This window comes from Cheilinus undulatus, linkage group 22 (assembly GCF_018320785.1).
Source record: "Cheilinus undulatus linkage group 22, ASM1832078v1, whole genome shotgun sequence".
In the NCBI taxonomy this organism is placed as follows: Eukaryota; Metazoa; Chordata; class Actinopteri; order Labriformes; family Labridae; genus Cheilinus; species Cheilinus undulatus.
Genome location: NC_054886.1, coordinates 33,911,239 through 33,936,711, shown reverse-complemented (window position 1 = coordinate 33,936,711; position 25,473 = coordinate 33,911,239). Strand labels below are relative to the sequence as shown.

The following is a 25,473-nucleotide window of genomic DNA, read 5'->3' as shown; positions in this document are numbered from 1 at the left end:
TTTTCGTCCGACACTCAAAATCTGTGACATTTCTCCGTCTGTATCTATTCTGCCTCTCAGCTGTAGAAAGCTAACTTTGCAAAGCAGATGGATACGCCCATTTCCTTGTTTCTCACTGGTGAATCCATCCTGTTAAGCTCCCATCTGAACCGTTTTGGCCCGGTTAGAAAGTGACAGGACCAATCAGAGATGAGGAGCAGTACTTTCAGGCACGGCAGAGTCGTTAAGTAAACAAGCAGCAGCAAGAGCTGGTGCAGTTATGGAGGAAGAGATTAGCGTGGATGCTGCTGAAGCACCAGTTTTATCAGAACTTGACCACATTTCTTGTAGCGTGCAGCTCGATAGCAGCTATGGTACATGTTTTGTTGCTCTGATTGGCCCGTAGAGATTAACAGATGGAACATTCATCCAATCACACTCTGAGTTTTTTTTCGAAGCCTCTGCCTTTTCTCAAACGTTCCCTAAAGAAGCTTTCCCAGATGGATGTGTGAAACAAATCCATCTGGTGTGTCAGGTTAGTAGAAAGCAGGGACTCCAGGTTCGAGACCGAGACCGTTCTTGAGTACTACAACACGAACATTTGGAGCATCAGAAAACGAACAATCCAGCAAAGAAGACCTAGGACTGTTAAGCGGCTAGAATCAGACAAGAATGGGACAACATTCCTCTCCCAAAACTCCATCAACTAGTCTCCCAACCTCCCAGATGTTTACAGATTGTTGTTAAAGGAAGAGGGGATGCTACACAATGGTAAACATGACCTTGTCCCTACTTTTTTGAGATGTGTTGCTGCCGTCAGATTCAGAATGAGCTGAAATTTTCATGAAATGGTTAAATATCTCAGTTTCAACATCTGATATGATGTTTATGTGGGTTTATGAGATTTGATGATCACTGGATTTATTTACTTTTTACACAGCTCCCCAACTTTTTAGGAATTGTGGTCGAACATTGCTCTAATATATATAAATAGTTTATTTCACTTTCATTATCTAGTGAAGACTTGCTGATGATGGCCTCAATGTTTTATGTCTTTTCTGCTGGTTCAGCGGTTTGTCAGTTAATCCAAAGATCATGTTCCCCATACTGGATCTAGTCAGATCTTTATTTCCTGGTTTTATATCATAATAAAGACCTCTGTGTGGACTTGTCAGGAGAATGAGGTCTGAAATAAGTGATGAGGGAAAAACAAACTCGTCTGTGTGTATTTGAGTGTCTGCATTGTTAATTTTTCTTATCATTCAACAGATTACAAAACATTAGACAGAGCTCCATTCAGTCATGGGACACTGATGGGTATTTCTCCAGGGCACATGGCCTTTCCTTTTTTTTTTTTTTTAATTCACTGTGGCAATACTGAGCAATCCTGCCTTTAACTGAGCCGTAGCTGAGCGACAGCAGACTTTAGGGCTGCAGATAAAGGGGGAAGTGATAATCACAGGCAGAAACTCACCCTCACAGCATGCTCAATAGAACGAAGAGCAAATTTATTTTCTATTTTTATTAACAGACAGTCTTTTATCATTACATTTTATGGTACTGATCATCAACTGACAGCCCAGGGGCCATATCAGGCCCCCCAAAGCATCCTGTATGGCCCTGGAAAGATCACTGAATTCAGAAAAGGAGGAAAAGAAGATGTGATGTTACGAGTATCCTTTGGCTTTAAATGTCTGCAGCTGTTAAATCCATCCCTCAAACATTCAACATTGGAATAGCCTTAGAATGACTTAACATTTGAGCTGTTTTACAGAAATTTACTGTAATAATTAGTAGATATCTAAAATAAGGGTTACGGTTGGCAGAAGTGAAACACTATAATGAGTGAACAAAATCACGAGTCAACAAGCTTGGTCTACTTTTCACTTAGAGGAGTGTTTGCTTTATTCACAGTGTCTTTGAACCACTGAATAATGTCACATCCTTTCACTGTGCCAGCTTAATAAGGAAGTTCACCCACATTAGCGTGCAATAATACCAGAGTTTATAGCCACCTGCAACGGTTTGAACATGCCAGCTTCCTCTTTTGCTCATCAAGTTACAGATGATTTCACAGCAGATGATAATGCAAAGTCTTGCATCAACAGTGACAATCTTTTGGTTTTAGTGCCACATTCAACGATGCCCACCTGGAGAACACAAAATGAAGCACTAGCGTAAGTTGAATCAGGAGGACTAGTTAGTTTCTAATTCAGTCTTCTCTCACATGCTCACTAACTCGTCTGCTGTCTGCTCATCACTGCCTATCTCGACATAATCAACAAAACAACAAAACAAACACAGAAATGTGGTTAAAATGGGCAAGAATTGGTGTAAAAAGTGGTGAAAGAGAGACAAAAATGGGTCAACATGGGCAACATTACCTGGAAGAGGGCAGAAACAGGTTAAACCTGGCAAAATCAGGCCAAAAAATTTGGTTGAAAGGGTTTATAAGCAGTACAATGTCTCAACAGTTGCAGAATTGGACAGAGAAAAAGGTGGGATGGGATCATAAAGTGGTAAATCATGCAGAGCAGCTGTACTTGTGTGAAGCGCTATAACGTCTAGCTTCCCCAGACGCGATGCTCTCTAAAACCACTGGAGGCTTATGGCACTACCAACACCAGGCACCTTAAGGCCGGCTCAGACTACGCAATTCTTTTGGTCGTTCATGATGGCACCATGTCAGACTAAGCGACCAAAATCTTGTCCCGTCTTGGCTGACAGCCTGGCCACACTATGAGAGTGGTCCGGGCTGCTCAGTGTATGCTGACATCATCACTGTCTCCACGACTGAGCGCGAGTTTACAGGTTGCCGGGGGGCGGGCCAAAGAGTGTCAATCACTCTGCAACAGAAACTCTGTGTGATTGTAGCGCTCTTTTGCTCATAAAACAAGACACATTTATGGATTGGATTATGGATAATAAGTATGGATGTATCAAGAGGAGGACAATATGGACTGGCTCTCCTTCAGATAGAACTTAAGGTTTGCATGTGATAATGTAAATAAAATAAAATAAAATTTACACATTAGTTTTAGGGAATAGAAGGGGATAAAAGTGGTAAATCTAGTAAATGATGATGCAAAGATAATGAGCAAATGTTCTCCTGTTATTAGACGTCAGAAATCAGTCGTTAACGTCAGGTCAGGGTGTCAAACTAGACGACGATATGTGAAAAATTCTGACATGCTAGTCTTGTTGAATCGTGGTCGTGAGGAATCGAAAGGAGTCTTGGGCGCGTCGTTAATTATGCAACACTACAAGACGGTTTGTCGTCCCCGACTCTCAAAATCAGGCCAGAGTTTTGACGACGAGCTGCGACGTCGCAGTCGAGCTTAAACCTGGCTGAATTCATGTAGTCTGAGTCGGCCTTTAGACAACCCAACTTCAAAACTACTGGAAAATCCTTTTACATTTAAATAATGTCCCATTGGCCAAAAACAGTCATAACAAGACAAAAAAAATTGAAACATCTTTACTGAGTAAAAAAAAAACAAACAAAACACAAATTTGCAGAATAGATACCCAAGAGTTTGTTCATGACTTCTCAGGAGAGTATTATAACATAAACTAAATTTTAGCTATTTTGACTTTTTCCAAACCAGTTGTAACCTATAAAAATAGATGTACAGTGCTGAACAAATGTATTGGACCACCTATCATGTTTGTCTCAAAGACCATCCAGCATCATGAAGTGCTTTAATGTGTACTCTTTCATTTTCAGTCAGCTCTCCACGTTTTACCATTTTGAACAGGAATGAGGAATTTCAAACTGAATTCACCCAAATTTGAGCCGGCTCACTGGGCTTCTCTGAGAAGTCAGAAATGAATCAAGCATAACATTCAACCACTAAAACTCATTTTTCTGTTCAGGAATGCAAGTAAATAACTATAATTTGACATATTAATCAAGAAATATTAATGTGCTTTACTATTTTTTCAGGGGTTTTTTGTGAATCAGTAAATTTGAAAATTCATGGATAACAACAATAATTATATTTCAGCATTAAAAATATAATTTGGGTTAAAGAGCTTCTACATATTGGTGTATTAACCATTGCAGAAACATAAAAATGATTTTGGTAATTACAAATGCTGTTAATTTAGGGCAGCTGTGGCATAAACCTTATTTTGGTTAGGGTTAGGTTGGTCTAATACATTTGCCAGACCAGGAAGCTGTGCCGTAGTGATGCGGTACAAGCGAGCAGAAATGAATAAAGGACAGAGACTTCTGAATGACAGGTTCAGCTTTCAGATCATGTCAGATAAGACTGAAGTTATTTTCTCCTACTGTCGACATGAACGGAGTTACAGAAAGTTCGTAGAGTCTTATATAGCGTGCACCACTCACTGGCCATGCACACCACTAATGCAGAGAGCTGCCCCCCTGGTCATGCTGGATTTGTTTACAATGGAGACACTCAGACAACTCTGCAGGGATGGACTCGCAATTTGGCATACCAGGCATTTCCCGGTGTGCCGACGCACTTTTGGGCCAGTCTGATTTATTCTTTTATTCAGGCTATTATATCTGCCATGAACCGGCACCACAGCTGCGCTATTGACTGTTGACTGGTCTGATCACGTCTCCTAAAGGTCCGCTCTCATCCCCACGCAGCTCCTGCTTGAAAGTAAAAGTATTCAGAAAAAAAACGAAACTTACTAAAACGATCGACTGGAACTGTGAATAAACGCCAAATTTAAATAACAGTCAATCAAGATGCTGCAAAACTGTCAAAGACTCTGCAGTCGCTGTAGGAGATTGTCTGATGCTGGTGAATGTACAGCTGCATCATGAGGAGGAGGAGGAGACAGAGCAGCAGAGGCTGGTGTGTGACAGGAGAGCAGAGGTTAGTGAATGAGCTCTGTAGAGTATCAGAATAGAAGCTGAAAGCATTATTAGACTGTGGCTCTCCTTTATTTAGGAAGAAAAAAATGATTTTAGATTAAATCTGTAGCTCTTCTATGATCTGAAGAATGAAGAGATGGTTAAGTCCTCTTACTACACCTTAAAATTTCTCAGTCATTTCTTACTGTCAGCATTTATTTTACATTTGGACTAAATTTTTTAGTTTGAAAGTAAAAATATGAGAAATAATAGCAGACATTTTTTAAGTAATGACTTGCTTTTTCTCTTGAGCAGGGCAGATGTGTCCACCTTACTCACATCAGAACAGTGAAACACCATTAGATGTGTCTGTGCCTTACTGCTGAGCTCTCAGCAGAGACTTGACTTCTTTATGTCCATGTGTGATGATGAAATCTGTTGTTTGGTGTTCAGCTGCTGAGAACAGAGGAGTTAACTTCTAGAAGTCTAAAGTTTGACTCTACATTGTGGTATTATTCAGTAATGTTACATTAAGGTCAGTATCTCCATCTGTTGTGGCTTTAGTTTACCATGTTATGCTCTCAGCATATTTTTGCAGCGTTCAGTATCTTTGAGCTCAGACTAGAGAATTTTCTGGACTTTATCTGTTGTTGTTTTGGGATGTTGACATGAACAAACATTTGCATAAAGAAAGCATTTTTGTCCACCTGTGTTGATAAGGGTATTTAAACCTTGAGAAATAGTACTGTAAGGTACATTTAGAATAGACAAAAAAGTGCGATTAATTTGTGATTAATCGCGAGTTAACTATGGAATTTGTGAGATTAATCGCGATTAAAAATTTTAATCTATTGACAGCCCTAATATATATATGTACAACTTTACAAATGAGAGGTTGAAATTAAAGGTTTTTCACTCAAAGTAAAAACATTAATTGAAAAAAGATATTTTTCATAAATATATAGAAATTCTTTCAATCAAAAAATGAACATTTAAAAAAAATATTTTTAAACAGTCCCTTTTAATGGTGGCAGCTTGGTTTTTGAGGCTAACTAGCTAGCTAGCTATCGTCTATAGATAGATTCTATAAATAAAAGTTGAATGAATGTAAACTGATCTCACAGTCATCCCAAACAAGTGAAACTCTCGTAATCTTCTTAGAAAAAAAGGGGAGGCTTTGACAGAATTAGTGTTGCATAAATGAAATTATTTAAGAATAAGTGTTTCTTGGTGACACGTGAACTCTTGCATTTATTTTCTCTCACCCATTTATCTGTGTGGTGTCTACGTATATAACCCCACATACAGGTGCATAGAGGGGGAAGGGTTTGAGCCTGTCACTCAGGGAAGTTGGACAGATTTCCTCTCAAGAGTAAAGTTACATTCTCACTACCTCTTTCTCTCACTCGTTCGAGGATGTAAAGACTTTCTGTGTTTAAATTCCTTCAAAGACAGAAATGGACTTTAGTCATGAACGTCTTAAGATATTACTAAATGTTTTCTTCTCTGAATCTAGAAGCAACTCCACAACAACCAAGTAAGAAAAAAATATCTATCCATCTGTTCGTCTGTCTGTCTGTCTATCCGTCTGTCTGTCTGTCTGTCTGTCTATCTATCTAGCTGAGGCATTTAAACATATTGTTCTTTTCTAACCTTTCTTGTTCTTCTTCTGCTTCTTCTTAGGGTGTTTTCATACCTGATAGTCCGGACCAAGGTCTGTGTTTTTGTTACACTGTATTTGGTTCGGTCTGTTTGGGTTTCACATTGTCATTATTGCAAACGGATTAACAGACTTTACATGACGAACCTACATGATATCGTCATCAACTACGTGGTTTGAGTGTCTCTGTAGTTTACAATGATTGGTCATTCAGCCAGCAGGCGTCTCATGTCAACACGTTGAATAACGTGAGTCTTTAATATTCTGAACAATGAATGAAATCGTTATTCCTACCACCATATTATTGTTGATTTTCTACTACCAAAAGTGACAACTGTAAATAAGGTTAGTCTGAGTTCATCTTATGAGTTTTATCATTAGATGACAACTTTATCATCGTCGACAGGAAAGGAGAAGAAAGTACGCAATCCTGCGAGTCACTGCAACACCGACTCAGGAGAGAAGGTATGTGTTGTAAAACTCTTGAAAAGATGAGCTGTCAATAGTGAGGTATAACTTTATCTACAATTTTATGAAATTTTCCGTGCTTGGACAATTTCCATTTAACATAATAATGGACGCTTCTACTCCTCGCGTAACGTAAAGCAGCTACTGTTAGCCCACCCTGTCCAGGCTGCTGGCTAATTTCAGTAGCGTGAGATTGTTGTGTGCTCTTCCGTGGCTCATTTTGTTTTGGTGATGGATTTCCTTTGCCGGTAGTCATGTCGTAATTTCCTGTCATTGATACGAAGGTCCGAACCTTTCAAAATAATGCTTTCACACTGGGCATCAACCAGACCATGGTTCCATTTGGTCCAGACCAAGACCACCTCTTTTGGTCGGACCAAGGTCCAGCTGTTTGGTCCAGACCACAGTCCAGGGCAGGTTTCACACCTATCATTTTGGTTCGGACCAAACAGAAAAGTACGAAAGTTTAGACCAAACGATGTAGGTGTATTCTTCCATACATCTCCACAGTTTGTCTGATTTTCATGGTTCAACTTTTATCATGTTCAGCATGTTCAGGAGAAGTGTGCTTGTATTTTTCACATTTCTAACCCTTTTACTTTTTACAATATTTAACATTTTTCACATTTTTTGAATGAATGGAAGATTTCTGCAGTTCTGCCTAAAACTGCTTCAACTTTGAGATTCTACAGATTCTGCATACTTCCACATACAGACTTCATTTTTGCTTTAAAACGTAGACAAACTCTTCAGCTATTTAACATGTATTCAGCCTTTAGTTATCTTCTAAAGTTTTTGAGATTTCTCAGTTTAAGCAACACAAAGTTTTGGGGTTTTACACAAAAAAGTCAAACTTCAGAGTGCGTGACATCATCAGTCAGAGTGCAGCAGCCTGCTGATGACACAGAAGAAATCTCAAGAACAAACATCCATAACATCCACAAACTTCACTCCACAGACATAAAAGGGCATCAGAATAGAGGAAATCTTGTCCTGCTACTGTCAAACTAAGAACCAAAGCCACGTCATGCACAGTTTTGGCGTGAGAGGACAGACTGTCCCAAGAACGGCGAAATCTTCTTCATCTGCTGCAATGTTATGGATTCTGTGACTTTGGTCTTCAGACTCAGAAAGAGACACTTTTTTAGATCACGCTTGTAGCATGATTTTTCGCTTCTCAGACATGAAAAAAACATTTCACCGTGTTCGTCAGCTTCTGCTGATTCTCACGATACCTTTGGTTTCTGCTAGGTTTTACAAGTACATCGAAATTGATGTTGTTTGAGTGCATGTTCTGACCTCTCAACCCCGTTTTCTGAGCCCACTTTAACTGAAACTAACTGGTGTGACTAATTAGCTTTTATCTCAGCTGTGATGTCATGGAGGCATTCGTTACCATAGCAACCTAGGAGTCCTACACACACATACAAACACAGTCATGCTTTAACATTCTCCATAATTATAACATACATGTGGCTTTAATTTAGCAATTTTAAAGCTATCATCTTCACATGATAAAATAACAATGTGCTTATCTGTAATTCTTTACATTTTCCACAAATTTGCTATTGTGCTCTTTAGCTTTGATGCTATTTATAGCTATTTTAAGCTATTTTTATGTATTTTCGGCAATTGAATGCCATTTAAAGCTACTTGATGCTCCATCACCATGGCTCTTCACAAGTTTAACAATTTCAACCATTAATTATGCCTTCTTATTTTCACTGCTTTTAGCAACTATATTTCACATTTTCTCATTTTCCGCCCTCAGCCTCAGCATTTCAACGCATTTACTGCAAGAAAATGCAACTTCTCTAGTCTAATACTAGTTTTCAGTAATATGTGATAGTAAAATGTATTGTTTCATTCTTTAAATATGTAATTATACATATTTTCTGAAGTATTTTACCTCTGAATTTCATGATTTTCTAACTTAATCTTTAATATTGACTGTACAAAACCAATGTCTATAAAGAAATTAGTTATTTCACCCTATAGATAATATGGCATATTAACGTATAAGCAGAATAAAATAAAATGATTTTTTTTTTCTTGTTGTTGTTTTCTTTGTTTTTGTTTTTGTAAAATAAAAAAGACATTACCGTATGAAGTTGACAAGTATCTTACTGAGTTTATTATGGGAATAAAAAGTAATGGCTTGAACTAGCTTCTTTTAACCCCATTAATGATCTTATCTAATATATCTGCTATCTTTATTGACTATAGATGAAGAAAAATGATGAAAATAAAAATGATACTATTTTTTTCTAAAATATAATTAGGTATCAAAAGCTCTAAGGTGAACCAGGTGAGCAGGAAAAAGTTGTCACTGTTGCAGTATGACTACTAAGGAGATATCTATCATCATATGGTGAAGCCAATCTCATGGCATATGTCATTGACTTGAGAAATATTACATTACTGGTAGATCCTAAGATAATAATAAGAAGATAATCAGAAAGGACGAGCTTCTGAATGGTATCAAAAAAGGGTTAAAAACTGAGAATTTTCACATGGAACAGTCGAGGTTCCAAAGCTACTTTAGCTGGTATTAGCATCAGATTGCAATTAAGCAGTATACATTTTTCAGTTGCATTTTTCATCTGATAATTGACATTACTCTGTCATCTGTCTTTCTAGCACTAATCAATGAGAACCCTATCATACTGCAAATGTTACATTAATACAACAGGTAACTTCAAACAAACAGGCAGAAAAGTCTACATTTAGTAGATTCAGATGTTCGTCTCCACACATGCATCCGATTTGGAAAACTGTGCAATGTTCTATCTCTTCTCCTGTAAAAATGTCTTTTTCCTTTGCAGTATGGGGCAGCGAACACACAGTTATTTCCCCCTTTTCGTCCTCCTTCTCTCACTCTGCTGGGTTCAGAGGTCAGACACTGATGGAGAGAGATGGTCTTGTGAACGTTGTGACCAACAGTTCTTCTGTAACTGCTCCTACAGTGGATTTGTCCATGTTCCTGTGGTTTCAGACCACGCCTTGACTCTTGATCTCTCCTTCAACAACATCACTGAGGTGACTGATGATGATCTGACTGGCCACAGCAAGCTGAGAGCCTTGAGTCTACACGGTAATAATGACTGGATTTAAAGCATTCTGTAAATAATTGATATGTGAGCTGAAATTCATGACTACAGACACGAGCTAGTCCACAACACAAAGTTAAAATATCCTACTGATTGAAGAAGTGTGTGGCTTTGTACTGATAATCTTTAGTGTCGCCTGGTTTTAAAAAGTCAGAGTCACAATATTCATAAATGTCTATCATAAATGTGCAACCTTCCACTTTGTAAAACAAGCTCCTCTGAGTAAGGACAGAGAAAGAAAGTTAGGAGAAATTCTCTTTTTGAAACTTCTGGTGCCTTATCATCTCCTGTTTTCCTTGTTCATCATCCATCTCAGCATCAGAGAGGAAATTACCCTTGTGCCCTCCTCAAATTTACTACCCTCTGGACACCTTCAAGGCAAAAAATGTACACGCACAAAAAAAAAAAAAAATGCAATTAAATCAGCATAGATCAATATTTTTTTCAACTTTTTTTTTCATAAATCTTTTTAACAACTTCAGACCTGCTCAAAACCACAAAAAAGTTTCAATAATTCTCAGAATTTTAACCCTTTTAATGCCAGTTTGTTTTTTTATTTTTTTTATTTTTTTTTTACTGAAAAAAAACCCCAGAAAAAGTGAATTATTTTCCATATAATACATAGTAGAAAGATGGGGCTTTGGGGGTGATAAGAGTCTTGGATGGGTCAAAGATTAGCAACAAAATTGATTTGATTGCATTTATGTTTTTTTACGTAATGTCAGAAATACCCTCTTGACATCTTCGAGGCAAAATGCCTCCATTGACTTCCATTAAAACCAGGTTTTTTAATCTCACTGTCATTGCAGTATAAAATCATGCATTCTTTAATGTCAGCATTTCAATGTGAAAAAGTCTAGTGAAATTTGACAGTTTAACCGTATTCCACCAGATTCAACCATTTACTCATTGTAGGACCATGCACCAAATTCTTGTATTTTGCCTGTTATATTATGGAGAGTTTTGTGTGAGTTTAAAAGGGTTAAAATTCTGAGAATTATTTAATGTTTGGTAGTTTTGAGCAAGTCTGAATGTGATAAAGAGATTTATGAAAAAAAAGCTGAAAAAAATTCTGATGTATGCTGATTTAATAGCAGTTTTTTTAACATGTACATTTTTGCCTCGAAGGTGTCCAGAGGGTGCCCTAATGTTAAAGCTGGCACTGCATAAAAAATACAAATGCAATAAAATCAGTTTTGTTGCTAATCTTTGACCCATCCAAGACTCTCATCAGCACCAAAGCCCCATCTTTCTACTATTAATTTTATGGAAAATAATTCACTTTTTGTGTTTTTTGTAGTAAAAAATGACATATTTCTAATAATCAAACTGGCATTAAAAGGGGGTAAAATCTTGAAAATGACTGAATGTTTGGTAGTTTTGAGCAGGTCTAAAGTTGTTTAAGAGATTAATGAAAGAAAGAAGAAAACAATAATGATGTGTGCTGATTTAATAGCAGTTTTTTGTACGTGTACATTTTTGCCTCGAAGGTGTCCAGAGGGTACAAAATTCATTGAGCGAGTCTGAATGACGTTTAAGAGTCAAACATGTTGGATTTCAAAAAATTTAATTAGACAGAAAATTTCCTGTAAAAATTGATGCCACAAGCTGTAAAACTGACTAAATAATTACAAATTTTTAACAAAAACAGAGTTGAGAAAAATGGCCAAAAATGCCCGAGGAGGGCACAAGGGTTAAGAACAGAGTAAAGGGGCAATCACTGCACCCCATCGCCTTGCTTTACATTGCATCGCTCGCTTTTATCTGCAGATTGCAGATTTTGTGTTTTTCTCTGACATCAGGTTGGTTTTAATGACACTCCAGGATAATATTAAACATAGATAATGCTCTTTCAGGTAACAGTCTAGCTGTGATCCATCCATCAGCGTTTGATTCTCTTTGGAGTCTGGAGAATCTGGATCTGTCTGATAATAACCTGACTGCTCTCAACCATGAATGGTTCAACAAGCTCAGTGCTCTGCAGCAGCTCAACCTGCTCAACAACCCCTACAGGTAAGGAGTCCAAATTTCATAGAAAAGATTGAGCAGAAGCCTCTTTACATATCAAAGTGTTGAAATGTTTCATGCCTATGGGTGTTGCTTCTCTCACTTCCTCTTCTCCAGCTGTCTGGGGTCTCCCCCCGTGTTTCAGAGCCTGGTCAGACTGAGGAGGCTGGCTTTTGGAGGTCCTGCTCTGCTGGAGATAAAGAGAGGAGATCTGTCAGGGGTCACAGAGCTGGAGGAGCTCACTCTACATGCCAATAACCTTAAAAGGTGGGGAGTTGACAGTGTTGTATCTGCTGAAAGCTCAAAGTCAAAATAGCATGGGGCGCAGTCGAGTTTCCCCACATCAAATCAGCAAAACATTTTCTTACATGACTACTTGGCTCATATTTTGTTATTGTTTGGATTGAGAGCCCCCTGGTGGCAGAGTTTAAACACTGTGTATTTCCCTCCTTAGGTACGAGTCTGGGGCTCTAGCAGGTATATGGCCACTAGGTCATGTCACTTTGAGCCTCCAGGGTCCAGTTTCAACAGACAGAGCCTTAGCTTCAGCTGTTCTCGCTGATGTGGCATACTCAAACACACCCATCGTTGTGCAAGAGGTCTATCTGGTTGGGACTGGATCTGTGGAACCCTTCAAGGAGTTGACTAAGAGGAGAATCAGGTAAATGTGTCTCCTCAGTTCTTCTGAATTTACACTGATGCACCTGAATTATACTTCTGAGTCCTAGCCAAGGCAGAGCATACTCAGTAGGTCTGCGTAGTCCTGAACCTACTACCTGAACACCAAAAAAGTTGGGGTGCTGCATAAAATGTCAGTAACAAATAGAATGCAAAGATTTGCAACCTCATAACCCATCGTTTACTAAAGATCAAACATGATATATAAGATGTTGAAACTGAGAAATGTTCCCAATTAATGGAGAAATACTAACACATGATAAATTTGATAGCAAAAGGCTGGAAAAGGAAGTTTTACTGGTGAGAATGCTGCTACTGAAAAGACTGACTGTCAGCAGTTCATTAGCATGACTGGGTATAAAAGGTAGGCTTTACCAGAGGTTCTCCAATCTGCCAAAAGCTGCTTTTAAAAAATGTGAAACAATTTCAGAAAAATGTACAGTGCTTAACAAATTAATTAGACCACCCTAAACCTAAACAAAGTAAGGTTTACGCCACAGCTGCCCTAAATTAACATAATTGGTAATTAGCAAAATCTTTTTTTTTATGTTTCTGCAATGGTTAATACACCAATATGTAGAAGCTCTTTAACCCAAATGATATTTTTAATGCTATAATAGAATTATTATTGTTATCCATGAATTTTCAAATTTACTGATGCACAAAAAACTGAAAAATAGTAAAGCACATTAATATTTCTTGATTAATATGTCAAATTATAGTTATTTACTTGCATTCCTGAACAGATAAATGAGTTTTAGTGGTTGAGTGTTATGTTGATTCATTTCTGACTTCTCAGAGAAGCCCAGTGAGCCGGCTCAAATTTGGGTGAATTCAGTTTGAAATTCCTCATTCCTGTTCAAAATGGTAAAATGTGGAGAGCTGACTGAAAATGAAAGAGTCCGCATTAAAGCACTTCTTGATGCTGGATGGTCTCTGAGACAAATATGACAGGTGGTCTAATACATTTGTTCAGCACTGTACCTCTGCATAAAGTTGGGGTAAGTTATATCCTGCCAGCTACGGTCCATAATATCATTAAACGATTCAGAGAATCTGGAGATTTTTCTGTGTGCATGAAGTAAGGCTGGAGGTCGATGTTGGATGCTCATAATAGTTGGGGTCCTTAAGGGCAGCTGCCTCTGGACACCTTCGAGGCAAAAATGTACACGTACAAAAAACTGCTATTAAATCAGCATACATCGATATTTTTTTCAACTTTTTTTCATAAATCTTTAACAACTTCAGAACTGCTCAAAACTACCAAACATTCAATAATTCTCAGAAAAACTCTCCATAATAAAACGGACAAAAATATAAGAATTTGGTGCATGGTCTTACAATGAGTAAATGGTTGAGTCTGGTGGAATACGGTAAAAATGTCAAATTTCACTAGACTTCTTCACATTGAAATGCTGACATTAAAGAATGCATGATTTTATACTGCAATGACAGTGAGATTAAAAAAACTTGGTTTTAATGGAAGTAAATGGGGGCATTTTTGCCTCAAAGATGTCAGGAGGGTATTTCTGACATTATGTAAAAACATATTAATGCAATAAAATCAATTTAGTTGTTAATCTTTGACCCATCCAGGACTCCTATCACCCCCAGAGCCCCATCTTTCTACTATGAATTATATGGAAAATAATTCACTTTTTGTGTTTTTTTGCAGTAAAAAATCTAATATTTCAAAAAACAAACTGGCATTCAAAGGGTTAAAATTCTGAGAATTATTGTTTTTTTTTGTTGTTGTTTTTTTGTTTGTTTGTTTTTTGTTTGTTTGTTTTGAGCAGGTCTGAAGTTGTTAAAGAGATTTATGAAAAAAAGTAGAAAAAAATATTGACGTTTGCTGATTTAATGGCAGTTTTTTTAACATGTATATTTTTGCCTCGAAGGTGTCCAGAGGGTGCCCTAATGTCAAAGCTGGAACTACAAAAAAATACTAATGCAATCAAATCAATTTGAAAATTAAAATATTTCAAATCATCAAACCGGCATTTAAAGTGTTAAAATTTTGAAAATCATTGAATGTTTGGTAGATTTGAGCAGGTCTGACGTTGTTAAAGAGATTTATGACAAATAAGTAGAAAAAAAAAATTGACGTACGGTGATTTAATGGCAATTATTTTTGTACGTCTACATTTTTGCCTCGAAGGTGTCCAGAGGGTAGTAAATTTGAGGAGAGGGCACAAAAGGGTTAAGAAACCATGGACATCATGTCCTGTGAACTGAAGAGGAGAGGGAGCATCCAGCTTGTTCTCCTGGCTCAGGTCTAAAGCCTGCATCTCTGATGGTATGGGGGTGCATTAGTGCCTATGGCGTGGGCAGCTCTAACATCTGAAAAGGAACTATCAATGCTGAGAGAGGTTTTAGAGCAACATATGCTCTCATCCAGACAACGTCTCTGTCAGCAAGACCATGCTGAACCACATACCACATCCATCACAACAATCCTACATCAGGCATGAATGGGACAACATTCCTCTCCCAAAGCTCCAGCAACTGGTTTCCTCCCTTCACCGACCTTCACAGACCGTTTTTAAAAGAAGAAGAGTCCAAACTTTTTTGGAATCAGGGCTGTAAAGGCCAAAATGACAGAAGAATGACCCAGACTGTTTAGTTTAAAAAAATGGTCTGCAGGTACCACCAACTTTCAGTTAAAGTTGAAGTTTTTTTTAAGATTTATTTTTGGCACATTTTGCCTTCATTAGATAGGACAGTGGATAGAGTTGGAAACAGGGAAGAGAGCAGGGAGAGACATGCAGAAAATAGTGCCACAGGCCGGATTTGAACCCGGCTAGCCTGCGTACATGATGCGTGCCTTAACCACTCGACTACCGGCGCGCCAAAATTGAAGTCTTTTAACCCTCTACTGCACACATGTTGATAGTACATGCTGAAAATTATTCAGCATCATTTACTGATTCACTTTAGGCCATTTTATGGTCAAAACAATTTTTTTATATTTCAGACCCCCCAACTATTATATATATATATATATATATATATATATATATATATATATTTATATATATATACCAAACAACAAAGACAATGATTATAAATTATTAATTCATAGATCATAAGATAACTGTTAGAGAGCCAAAAAAACCTCAGAACATTTTCCAAAAATGTTAACAAAATATGACACAAACAATTGTGAAACATTTGAAAGGTATTTACATATATGAATTGATACAGGCTTATATTTGTATCATTCAGTGTCATGTCATATTGATTCTCATGTTGTGAGACATTGCTGACACTGGGTGAAACTTCTCAAAACAGTCCTTCAGTCTAGAACACTGTCATCAAACATTTAACCATTCTATTTCAAACTGGATATACAGTTTTCCTTGGCGGAGAAGGCTGTGCTGTGAAGATGCTCCCAGGGTTAGTCATATATGAATATGAGGGTGCAGCAAGCTTTATGCTATAAAGGAGGAAGCTGGGGTGGAGGATTTTAAGCTTTACCATCGGCAGCGTGGTGCATCGGCTTTAAGTGAGCAGGGATTTGTGAAAAGCACATCATTTTCAATTCCCTGCTGTGTTAAGAGAAAGACCTGTGATTGGCTGTGGGAGCTGGGGGGCAATAATTTGGATCAGCTGGCCATCAGCTGATCATGGATGGGCATATGACTACTGTGTCCTGTATGAACTAATGCTGAGCTTCTGTGCTGTGAAACAGAGGTTCTCATTACACTTTATACACATCACATTTGGTGTTCCTGTGCACCCAGAAACTCTGCATATTCCCTTGTTGCCACATGTTGTTGGCCATTGTGCTGTATTGTCTTAACCCTAACCCCCCCATGGAACAACCTTATGTCCATTTTTCCATCAAAATTTGTTTAAAGAAGTAGCATTCAATAGGAAAAACAATACTATTGCATTTACAATTAGTTTTGTGCACAAATACATGAAATAATATAGGATTTACATTCAAATAGGCTGTTAACAAAGTCCCCCTCAAGAAGTACCCCTTATTGCACAGCGTTGCCCTAAGGCAACGAAAAGAAAAACTGAATTTTTGAATATGCAAAATGAAAGACACTTTATAAAACCTGATAAAAACCCTCTCTACAACTTGATACACACACGTATTTTTCATTTAGAGTTTATGTCATTTTAAACATAGTTACAAAGGCAAATATTCTTGCCTCCTTCTCACACCATATGCTCCTGTGACCATGTGTGAGAAAGGGATGTCCCGCCTTCAAATCTTGCTTGATAGTGGCCCCAACATCTTACATCCATCCATCCTTTTTCTATACCCCTTATTCCATTCCAGGTTGGGGGAGGGGGGGGCTGGAGCCTATCCCAGCTGTCATTGGGTGAGAGGCAGGGTACACCCTGGACTGGACACCCAGTCAATCGCAGGGCTGACATATAGAGACAGACAACCAGGCATGCTCACATTCACACCTACGGGCAATTTAGAGTGATCAGTTAACCTAATGAGCATGTTTTTGGTGGTGGGAAGAAGCCGGAGTACCCAGAGAGAACCCACGCATGCATGGGGAGAACATGCAAACTCCGCACAGAAAGGCCCTGACCGGGAAGCGAACCAGCAAGTTTCTTGCTGTGAGGCAACAGCTCTAACCGCTGCTCCACCTGTCGCCTGCCCCAACATCTTATTGGACTAAAATTTGAAAGTTTTTAAAACATTTTGATTGGTTGGCATCATTTAAATTTCGCATGTACTGGGCATCAGGCTTAAAACAACAGTCTGTTGCCCGAGGGCAATGCTGTGCTGTAGAAGGTTAAGTGTGTTTCTTCTTCTTTGTTTTTGTTTTTCTTCGTTGTGATTTGTCGGTGTGTTTCAGGACCACCGCAGTCATGCCTTTACTATTGTGTTGTGATTTTTGTTGTTGTTGTTGTTTACCTCGGTGACCTCATTGTCTTTTTTAGGAGCATTACTTTCAGGAACATCACCTTATCAGACGAGGCGCTCACTGAAGCCCTATCGATGATGGATGGAGTGCCGATCACCTTCTTTTCTTTAGACGATGTCATACTGACCGGTGAAGGCAGGTAGGAAAGCTTTACATCAGCATTACCCACAAGGCCCTGTCATACCAACTTTGAAACTTTAAGTGTGTTAGCTCTCGTAAACTGAGTCTGAAAATGCTGTTGGCATATGTATGTTGTAAAATGTTTTGAAGGATCTAAGGTGACTGAATGATTTTGTAACTTCTTTGTTTTATGTTTCCTGTTAGGTGGGAGAAGGGCAATGAAACACATCTCAGCAGCCTCGATGAGGTGTTTGTACGACACATCGTGATCCTGGATCTCTTTAAATTTATAAAGGTTGCAGAGTACTTCCATCTGCTGCACTACCCAACAAAAATCTCAACAATCGACACTAAGGTAAGGAAGAGCTGACCCAATGTGGTTGCTTTTGTATGAATTTACCAAGATAAAGTAACTGAAAAGACAGTACTATTTCTAACCTGTATTTGTGTTAAAACTTTATTAACAATCTTCTACACTGCCTGTATTCGTTTTTCACTCAGAAAAACACACACAAAAGGCCACGTGGATCATAGAAACACATATTTACCACTCTAAAGTACAGAGATGTTGATTCACGCAGGATTAGTATTACCTGTGGACCTGTGTGAGCTGAAGCATGCTGGGTAATTAGCCCCAGATTTTTTACTCATCAAATTACAGACATGGTCCATTCACATAGAGTTAAAAACACAGACACTCTTCCTGATTATTCCAAATTGCCAGAGGTTCATAGGTAATACTAATCCCATGCGAGTAGGGCACAAGTCAGCCACCGTGACTGGTTAACCCAGTGATACTCAACCAGTGGCTCTGGGGCCACATGTGGCTCTTTTGTGATGATTTGTGGCTCTTTTATGTCTTAATTTGAAATATCATTCCCCCTGAAAAACTTAAAAACAAGGAAATTTGACCATAGAAATTATGCATTGCAAGTCATTGTAATCATTTTGTCCCAGCACTTATACAGTAGAATTTTAATTGTCAACCTTTATCTTTTGTCTGTATATGTCTATTGCCTGTATTTGCAATCTTTTGCCCCCTTTCTCCTTTTGCTGCCATTTATAATCAATTTTAACTGCTTTTAGCCCATTTTTCCACTTATTCTTTATCACTTTTAGCCCAGTTTTGAAAGCTTTTGCCAATTTTTGCCAATTTTTGATACCTTTTTCTTGCCTTTTGACATTTTTGCCACTTTTTGCTTGTGTAAGCTGCCTTTTGCCATTAAATTCATTTTTTTTTCCTATTTTGCAAATCTTTGCTGGGTTGTTTTTGCCAATATTTCCACCTTTTTGCTGATTTTTGCCCATTTTTGTTATCCATGAGTCATTTTTTGTCACTTCTCACCAATTTTTGGCACTTTCTGCCCTTCTTTGCCACTCTTTCTCCCCACTTTTGCCACCTTTCACCTAGAGGTTTTGCCATGTTTTGTATAATTTGCACCTTTCCACCCATTTTTACCACCTTTGGACCAATTTTGCTACCAAAACTTATTTTTATTGCCCCTTAAACCCATTTTTGCCATTTTTCACCAATTTTTGCCACTCTTTTTGTCACTCTTGGATCAATTTTGCCACCATAACTTATTTAATTGCCCCTTAAACCAATTTTTGTCACTTTTTTGCTACCTTTGGACACATTTTTCCACTTTAACTTATTTTTATCTGCCCTTTTCACCCAGTTTCGCCCCCTTTCACCCATTTCTGCCAATTTTTTGCCACTTTTGAACCAATTTTGCCACCTTAGCTTATTTTTCTTGCCCCTTAAACCCATTTTTTGCCCCTTTTCATTTATTGTTGCCACTTTTTTGCCACCTTTGGACCAATTTTGCCACCTTAACTTATTTTTCTTGCCCCTTTTCACCCATTTTTTTTTTGCCCCTTTTCATTTATTGTTGCAACTTTTTTTTTTGCCACTTTTGGACCAATTTTACAACCATAACTTATTTTTCTTGCCCCTTTTCACCCATTTTTGACACTTTTTTGACACCTTAAACTTTTTTATTGCCACTCAAACCCATCTTGCCACCTCTCACTATTTAGATTATGGCTCTTGCAGATGTATTTTTCAACTATTTGGCTCTTTGGTTGAGCAGGGTTGAGTAACACTGGGTAAACCCTTTAAAAGTAGTGCCCCTTCCTCTGAGAAAAATACAAATTATCTGGTGAAACACACTGCAGTCGTTCAGATGTCTGTGAAACATTTCAAACCATTAACGCAATGGGACTTCAACCTCGGTGAAACATGCTGCAAACTTCTGCACTGAGGTATCTTCTTAACACGTTGACAACTTTCAAACTCTCAGGCATTTGTGGTGAACTGCCACTCGACGTACTTGCTCCAGAACCTGCAGTACGCGGATCTGTCTGACAACCGTGTGAGCGACCTGGCTCTTCAAGAGTCCCTGTGCCATGGAAAAAGCCCACTGAAGGACCTGCGAGTTTTAAACATCAGTGGAAACTTTCTGAAGGTGACTTCTCAAATATAATCTCTGACTTTTTTTATGTCAAAGCTACAGAGAATTCTAACAAGGTGAGAAATGAATAATTAGACGTTGTAACATGTCAACCATGTTTTCACAGCAGTTTTTTTAGCAGTACTGTCCCAAAACTCTAGAGTCATACTATGAAAACCACATCTATGTATCTGTATTTGTTTGTAAGGCTGAGGCTGGTCTCAGAATTACTTTTTATTCCGGTCTGTCCTGGACAAGGAAGACTTGACAGACTACTTGAAGGATTCAGGACAACTAAAAAGGCCTTTACTAAGTTGTCTGTGAAAAACACAAATATGAGGTAAGGGTTAGGGTTGGAGTGGGGGCCTTTTTTTTTTGTTTGTAGCCTATTTTTACCACTTTTATTTGCCACTTTTCATCAGTTTGTTCAAACTATCACCAAATTTGCCCCAGTGTTTCCCCTTTTTCACACTTCTTAGCCACTTTCACCATTTTCCTGCCTTTTATTGCCACTTTTGACCCATTTTTGCCTCTTTTAACCCCTTTTCACCATTGTTAGCCATTTTTATCAATTATTTTTGCAATTTTTTTGAACCATTTTGCCTCTGTCAACCCGTTTTGCCAATTTTTAGCCAAATTTTTGGTGCTTTTCACTACTTTTCAGCCATTTTTTCCCTTTTGACCTATTTTTGCATCCATCATCCTATTTTGCCACTTTTAGCTGCTTGTTACCACTTTCATGTCATTTTTGACCCATTGAAGTCACTTTTGACCACGTTTTACTACTTTTTTAGCCAATTTTACCACTTATGACCCACTATTGCCTCTTCTAACCCATGTTGGCCATGAATTTTTAGTCCCTTTTTAGCTGCTTTTCACAAATTTTTCTGCCATTTTTGCCCCATTTTTGCAACTTTTTAGCCATTTTATATCACCTTTTCTGCCATTTTTGCCCCATTTTTGCCTCTCTTATCCCCCATTTTTCCCGTTCACATCAAGAGTAATGGTGAGGTATTGGAAGTACATGGTCCTGGGACTGAGCCAAAGCCTGTATACCTTCTAGATGATGTCAGATATGCATCCATTGGGATGCTTGTGATAACAGCACAGCTTAGCACCTCATGCTACAGAAGTAGAATAACAGTAACTAAAAAGTCCATAGCTTACCTTTAGATCAAATTGTGGATGCAAGTTGCAAGTTTAAGAACCATGACCCATTCAATTACCTCTATCCTTCTGCTGTCCAGTCTCTGTCCACATTGATCCGAATGATAGCTAGGCTCTCCAAACTGACCCACCTGGACGCCAGCAGGAATGGATACAGCTCCATGCCTCAGAGCTGCTCCTGGCCACACACCCTGAGATACCTCAACATCTCTAGGGCTAAACTTACAGAAGTCACCAGCTGTCTACCCACAACCCTGGAGGTAAGACAAACCATGCATGGAGCAGTAATCCTGACAGACGCTACTCCTATCCTACCATTTTTAAACTAACTTCATCATGTACAGGTGCTGGATCTGAGCTACAACAGCCTCAAAAACTTCTCCCTGTCCATGCCTTTTCTGAGAGAGCTCTACCTCTCTGGGAACAAGTTCCTGAGTCTGCCACATGGACGGCTGTTCCCTAATCTGGAAACACTGATAATACAGGTAAGGACCAATCACATCTCCAACATTTCTTCCAGCCTTGAGTGTTCCAAGAGTGACCCCTTCCTTGTTTCCTCACAGTCAAACACCATGAACATGTTTGGGCCTTCAGACCTCCAGTCCTACAGTCGACTCCAGAGCCTCCAGGCGGGTCAGAACAAATTTGTCTGCTCCTGTGACTTTGTCAGCTTCCTCCAGTCTGCCTTCAAAGATGCTGGAGAGGTTCAGATAACAGACAGAGAGGAGAGCTACGTCTGCGACTCCCCTCTGTACCTGCAGGGACGACCAGTTGGTGGAGTCAGCCTCTCTGTTGTTGAATGCCATCGGGTTTTGTTCGTGTCTGTGAGCTGTGGTGTAGCACTGTGTGTTGCCCTGCTGGTGAGTATCCTGCTCTGGCGCCTCCATGTATTCTGGTACCTCAAGATGACTTGTGCGTGGGTAAAGGCGAAGAGGAGCAGTCAACAACGGAGAAAAAGGGATAGGATGGATACAGAAGCATTGCTGTCCTTTGACGCCTTTGTGTCCTACAGCGAGAGGGATGCTAGCTGGGTGGAAAACTACTTGGTACCTGAACTGGAGGAGCCAGGGTAACAGCGGATTGTTTGCCAAATATCAGTGACACATCTGAAAAAGTTTAACACAAGGAACAAGACTTGCTCATGGTGTTTGCTTTTTCTTCCACAGAGAGAATGGTGAGGACTCCTCAAACCCCAGAGGCCCCAGACCTCTGACCCTCTGCCTCCACAAGCGGGACTTCCTCCCCGGACACTGGATTATGGACAACATCATGAGTGCCATCGAGCGAAGTCGGCGGACCATCTTCATCCTCTCTGAGAATTTCGTCCAGTCCGACTGGTGCCGCTATGAGCTGGACTTCTCCCACTTCTGGCTCTTTGATGGGAATGCTGGTGATGAGGCGGCCATCTTGATCCTGTTGGAACCGCTGTCCAGAGACAACATCCCCAAACGCTTCTATAAACTACACAAACTCATGAGGTCCACCACCTACCTGGAGTGGCCTCAGGAGGAGGAGAGGGTTGTGGAGTTCTGGGAGAGTCTTCGTAGGGCTCTGAGAGTGGAAGAAGAGGACGATGACTGAGACAAAGAAACTGGTCAAACTACACAATCAAAAAAGTTCAGTTTCAATCAATTTAATTCATATTTCCATGTTTATATTTATTTTCACTTTTGATTATTCTTTGAAATTTTGTTTGTAAAGTTACTTAATGCCATAAAAATGGTCATATCACTAAAATTGAAATCCCTTTAGACTGTGTCTTCTCCAGGATTATAGAACACAATGCCATCACGAACAGAATCCATCCATCAAATCCATCATTCTTTACTTGCAGTCTTTACTTGTGTAGTGCTAACGTAGGCAGTTTTTCCATTTGGCCAAAAGTAGGCAATTAAAGCAAAAAAAAGTAGCACCCTCCAAGCAAAAAACTTCTCAAGGTGCCAGACAAAAAAGACTTACTAGAAAAAGAGAGAGGTGTCAGCACTCAAAATGTCCTTTTAGGTAGTTTTATCAAAGGCACATAAGGCACAACGAACGCGTTTCGTCTTCTTCAGCGTTGTGAAACATTACGTGGAAGAGCGCCTTAAATACAGGAAGTATGCAGAGTGTCATAGATACAACCTTAAAAATAAAGTACAACTAGGCAAGCACTCAGAGAGCGCAGACCTCCACCATCAGCCCTGTCTCCCAATAGTGAAGAATCCTTTAAAAACATTCCTGGATCTAAACGGTGATTCGGATCATTTCCAAAATCTAATTCGCCGCTCACTCCTTCCCCGATGGGGTAGCGACATGGTGACGCAAAGCACTGGCTTCGCTACGTGTGGACTGTCATGGCGGAAGCACCCATAGTCTCACTGGACGACCGAAAATCAAGAAAAAGTCAAATTAGCTAGATTTGAGTTTGAATTATAATCATCAAAGGACAGTGTTTTCATGTGTTTTTTGATAATATGTAACATTTCTATCAAACGTGTGCATGAGAGTAATTCTTCACTAAATCTTCCTCCTCATCACCATCGTAGCACTGCAGTGAAATTTTATGGCACATATAAACACAAAAATGCGTTGCAAAACCGGTCTTATTATAACGAAATCCTGTTAAGACTGTTTGATTTTCCAGGGACAATTTTTTTCTCCTAAAGCCTTTGATTTCTCATAGATTTTCACTGAAAGTGCAGCGCTTCCTGCTTTTACCACAGCAAAAGAATGATAGCCTTTTAAGAACAATATTTCTACTTCCCCTTTTTCAATTTCATCTGCTTCTTGGAAGAGAGGAACTATCTTTTTTAACCTTAACACGGAAGCTTTAATCCTGTCTCCTCCATCAGCTGATATGTATGAGAAGGGGACAGGAGAGTCTACGGGCTGAAGTTAGTAATTAAAACTTATAGAAAAAAAACACAAAGTCTAAATCTTTTCCGAGAAACAGATAAAGCGGATAGGAAAATAGAAATATCACACTGAAAAAGGCTCCAGCTTCGCTCACGTGCAGCGCCAGGGTTTATGAGAAAATCCACAAGAAGTTAAAGGCTGTAGGAGCTGAATTTGTCCGTGGGGAATTAATTATTCTTAGTTGATATCCACATTATAACAAGACTGATCTAGCAAAGCATTTTTTTGGGTTAATATGAGTTGTGAGATTTCTCTGCCTCACTACGATGATGATGACGGCGATTATCATGATGATCTATAAAAAAGGTAAAAGTAATCATTTCCAAAAATAATAGCATGACTTTATCTAAAGAAACTGGCACTGATGGCCCTCTAAACAAGAATAATGCGTCCCCTTTTCTAAGTCCAGCTGTCTGTGACATGACGAGCAGTAAAATCAGACGGCTCGGCTCGACCTGCCATGGCTTGGTTCAGAGTGCTGCGACACTCGTGCTTGACAGCTGATTGCAGCCGTAGTGGGCATGTGCGTTTTCAGAAATTGTTGTTTTCCCTGTTTACACGGAGACGGAGACAGAGGCATTTTGGAAAACTTCCACTCTGGAGCCCGTTTCCAGAAAGTTTCGGTTTTAGGTATCAAAACGCCATTGCTGTGTAAACAGACAGTCAAAACGCTAAAAAGCGTTTGCATTTTTGACTGAAAATGTTGTTGTATAAATGGGGCATAAGTGAAAAATAGAGCAAGCTTGTTGACTTGTGTTTTCATTCACTCATTATAGTGTTTCAATCTGTGAGAGGTCATTTTCTCACAAGGTTTCTCACGCAGCAGATCTCAACCAAGATGAAAGAGGATTTTCTTTCATCATTGGCATGTGTTCTTAATAATAATAAGATTGATAATAATAATGAGATCAATATTGATAATATTAATAACAACAATGAAATAACAATCATGAAAATAACAAGATTAATTTTAATATTCATATTAATATTATATATATTATATATACAGTGCTTAACAAATTTATTAGACCACCCAAACCCTAAACAAAGTAAGGTCTATGCCACAGCTGCCCTCAGTTAACAGCATTGGTAATTACCAAAGTCATTTGTTAAGTTTCTGCAATGGTTAATACACCAATATGTAGAAGCTCTTTAACCCAAATGATATTTTTAATGCTAAAATAGAATTATTATTGTTATCCATGAA

The 25,473-nt window shown here is 38.8% G+C and overlaps 1 protein-coding gene across 8 annotated transcripts; it reads left to right on the top strand.

Moving 5' to 3' along the window:
- Positions 1 to 6,209: 6,209 nt before the first annotated feature.
- LOC121504890 (toll-like receptor 2 type-2) lies at positions 6,210 to 25,188 on the top strand. 8 transcript variants are annotated; one of them, XM_041779982.1, is made up of 15 exons: positions 6,210 to 6,347; positions 6,494 to 6,718; positions 6,877 to 6,935; positions 9,579 to 9,630; positions 9,764 to 10,032; positions 11,905 to 12,061; positions 12,173 to 12,322; positions 12,510 to 12,716; positions 17,648 to 17,770; positions 17,956 to 18,106; positions 20,055 to 20,219; positions 21,452 to 21,631; positions 21,716 to 21,856; positions 21,935 to 22,440; positions 22,538 to 25,188. In XM_041779982.1, exons 5-15 carry the CDS (start codon positions 9,765 to 9,767, stop codon positions 22,950 to 22,952), a joined length of 2,463 nt encoding a protein of 820 aa, XP_041635916.1. In that variant the 5' UTR covers positions 6,210 to 6,347; positions 6,494 to 6,718; positions 6,877 to 6,935; positions 9,579 to 9,630; position 9,764; the 3' UTR covers positions 22,953 to 25,188. The 8 variants fall into 8 exon arrangements, with proteins under 8 accessions (XP_041635916.1, XP_041635913.1, XP_041635914.1 ...); XM_041779979.1 differs by lacking the exon at positions 9,579 to 9,630; XM_041779980.1 differs by lacking the exon at positions 9,579 to 9,630 and having other exon boundaries at positions 6,852 to 6,935.
- The last annotated feature ends 285 nt before the right edge of the window (positions 25,189 to 25,473 follow it).

Bases quoted from the DNA above. Each gene is read 5' to 3' on its own strand.
- LOC121504890 (XM_041779977.1), top strand. From the start codon at position 9,678: ATGTTCGTCTCCACACATGCATCCGATTTGGAAAACTGTGCAATGTTC. The intron at 18,107-20,054 runs GTAAGGAAGAGC...TCAAACTCTCAG, and splicing joins TCTCAACAATCGACACTAAG to GCATTTGTGGTGAACTGCCA. The intron at 21,857-21,934 runs GTAAGGACCAAT...GTTTCCTCACAG, and splicing joins TGGAAACACTGATAATACAG to TCAAACACCATGAACATGTT.